General features: G+C 45.4%; 1 protein-coding gene across 1 annotated transcript in view; it reads left to right on the top strand.

Annotated features, from left to right (window-relative positions):
• Nucleotides 1-1,289, top strand: part of Drg1 (developmentally regulated GTP binding protein 1) — an 18,379-nt gene extending 17,090 nt beyond the window's left edge. The window contains exon 8 of the mRNA XM_013014255.1: nt 999-1,289. Coding sequence (XP_012869709.1) covers nt 999-1,098 — 100 coding nt within the window. The 3' untranslated portion in view covers nt 1,099-1,289. The remainder of the gene's footprint in view (nt 1-998) is intronic.
• Nucleotides 1,290-1,566: the final 277 nt, after the last annotated feature.

The raw sequence follows: 1,566 nt of genomic DNA, 5'->3' as shown, positions 1-1,566 counted from the left end.
TGAGGAATCGAACCCAGGGCCTCAGGCATGCAAGGCAAGCGCTCTACCATTGAGCCACCTTCCCAGCCCTCTGTTTTTTATTTTTATTTATTTATTTTTCATTTTTTGGAGGAGGGTGGGGGTTCCGGTCGTGGGGCCTGAACTCTGGGCCTGGGCGCTGTCCTTCAGCTCTTCAGCTCAAGGCTAACACTCTACCATTTGAGTCAAAGTGCCGCTTTTTTTTTTTTTTTTCTTGCTTATGTGGTGCTGAGGAATGGAACCCAGGGCCTCATGCATGCACAGTAAGCGCTTTACCACTGAGCCACCTTCCCAGCCCGATAGTCTGTTTTTTAATCTGGTTAGTTTTGAAGTGCAGTTCTCTGACCTCAGCTTTCTGAGTAGCTAGGATTACATGTGAAAATAAATAGTACTTAGCACATTCCATGTTTTCATTTTTTAAATCCTTTGAATTTTACAGCATAATGCATGCTACTTCTCAGTCACCCTACCACTTGAGCCACACCTCCGGCCCTTTGGTTATTTTTGGGAGATCTTGCTTCTTGGTTGGGCTAGCCTGTATTACATTCCTCCTATTTACACTTCTTGCGTGACAGGCATGTACCACCAAGCCTATTGAGGTGGCATCTTGCTAAATTTTTGCCTGGGCTGGACTTGAACTTTGAAATCTGCTTCTCTATTAACTGGAATTACAGACAAAAGGCACTGTACATAGCTTGACTTTTCCTTTCTTAAAATGACTCTGGAATAAAAGAAACCATACAACTCCTTTTGGAAGTCTTTGCAACCTTATATAAGAAGGCTTCAGGGCGTCACACTGCTGGAGAAGTTTTAACACCTTGACTTTGAGTGTGATCCTGGGAGAATGGACTTTTGTTGTGGCCAGTTTGTGATTTAAGATCTGGGATGCTAAATCTCACAAGGTTTTCACCAAGGCAGCAAGAGCAGAGCTAGAGTGTTGTTTACAGTTTTGTGTTTTTTATTTTTTCCCTTCCATACAGTGCTCTGGTCTGGGGTCTCTCTGTGAAACATAACCCTCAAAAAGTCGGTAAAGATCATACGTTGGAGGATGAAGATGTCATTCAGATTGTAAAGAAGTGAAACCTCTTCATGATCTGCTGGACCCGCAGCAGCTTTCCCTATAGCCAAGCTCCCCCTCAGGTCTTCTGGATACAGAAACGGGGGTGGGTGGGAGATAAGGCATCCAAACTGGAACACCACCTGTCTCACCTTGGTGTCACCTTCCCTGTTGAACTGCATAAAGGATCTGGTAGGCCTCTTGGCTAGGCGCAGTTCCTGTGTCATTGTCAGATTTGTTTGGGGATGGGCTAAATGTGGCAGGGCAAGTACATAAAGGGAGGCAGTTGCAGAAGAAGTACTTGGCAGATTGGCTTTGGCATGATATTTAATATCTTACTTGATTGTAGTGATGGGAGACCTTTCCACCTGGATGTGGTCTTCCATCCTGTCCAGCGTTCTCCCCCGCCCCCCCCCCATGATCCTAGAGAGAAGACTGACTTGATCTAAGTTGACTGCTGCAAAGCTGGCCCATGCTGGGAGATTGTATAT

The sequence above is a fragment of the Dipodomys ordii genome, unplaced genomic scaffold, assembly GCF_000151885.1.
Source record: "Dipodomys ordii isolate 6190 unplaced genomic scaffold, Dord_2.0 Scaffold23, whole genome shotgun sequence".
Classification (NCBI taxonomy): domain Eukaryota; kingdom Metazoa; phylum Chordata; class Mammalia; order Rodentia; family Heteromyidae; genus Dipodomys; species Dipodomys ordii.
This window is presented reverse-complemented; position numbering and strand designations above follow the sequence as displayed.